General features: G+C 34.1%; 1 protein-coding gene across 1 annotated transcript in view; it reads right to left on the bottom strand.

Moving 5' to 3' along the window:
• Positions 1 to 456: 456 nt before the first annotated feature.
• The window catches only part of LOC102594175 (probable DNA-3-methyladenine glycosylase 2), an 8,096-nt gene continuing 7,781 nt past the window's right edge, over positions 457 to 771 (bottom strand). Inside the window, exon 2 of the mRNA XM_006341888.2 lies at positions 457 to 674. Within this exon, the coding sequence (XP_006341950.1) occupies positions 653 to 674 (22 nt within the window). The 3' untranslated portion in view covers positions 457 to 652. The remainder of the gene's footprint in view (positions 675 to 771) is intronic.

Genomic DNA, 771 nt, shown 5'->3' with positions numbered 1-771 from the left:
TCATTGGGACACACTGCTAAAGAATTCAAATATAACTGGCTTGGACGTGAAAGATCTTTTCCCTGATCTGTTCAACTTCTCCAAATGCTTACTTATCCACAGCTAAGGAACTACAAGCATGGAGCATTACTTTGAGGAGGATCCTAAATGATTGGGACATTGAAGGAGCAGTCGAGTTCTTTTATACATGCAGAAATTATTTTAGTCAAGTTTGTGATATATTGCTACCTTGGAATATCTTTTGATACCATATGATTGTGTGGTGAATTTGTATGTTTCTATTTGTCAGAGTATCTGAGAAATAAATACTTTGTATGTTTCTGTTTGTCATAGCATCTGAGAAGTAAATACTACCTCCATTTTAATTTGTTTGTCTGAGCTTGATTTGGTATGGAGTTTAAGAAAGTAAAGAAGATTATTGAATCTTGTGATCTTAAACTACAAATATGCACAGTGTACCAAAATATTCTTTAATCTTAGAATATTAAACATGTCAGGAGTTATAACACCAGTTGTTGAACGTACTAAGTGAATTTACAATGTTCTCAACTTGATTTTTCCAGTAAATGTAGACAACCTGTGGCTAACATTTCAGCAATTTGCTATCCCAAAAATAAGCCTCCACGGCCACTGACAACCATGTGAACTTCAATTACTGTCCCCATGCACATGCCCTGTATTTGATCACTTCAAGATTAGCAAAACAAGAAAAATAAAAGGGTTGTAGCTACAAGAAAAGACTAAAATGAATCTTATACCAAGGAAAAAAGA

Source organism: Solanum tuberosum, unplaced genomic scaffold, assembly GCF_000226075.1.
Source record: "Solanum tuberosum cultivar DM 1-3 516 R44 unplaced genomic scaffold, SolTub_3.0 scf00032, whole genome shotgun sequence".
Taxonomy (NCBI): domain Eukaryota; kingdom Viridiplantae; phylum Streptophyta; class Magnoliopsida; order Solanales; family Solanaceae; genus Solanum; species Solanum tuberosum.
The sequence above is the reverse complement of the archived record's forward strand: the minus strand, read 5'-3'. Positions and strand labels throughout refer to the sequence as shown.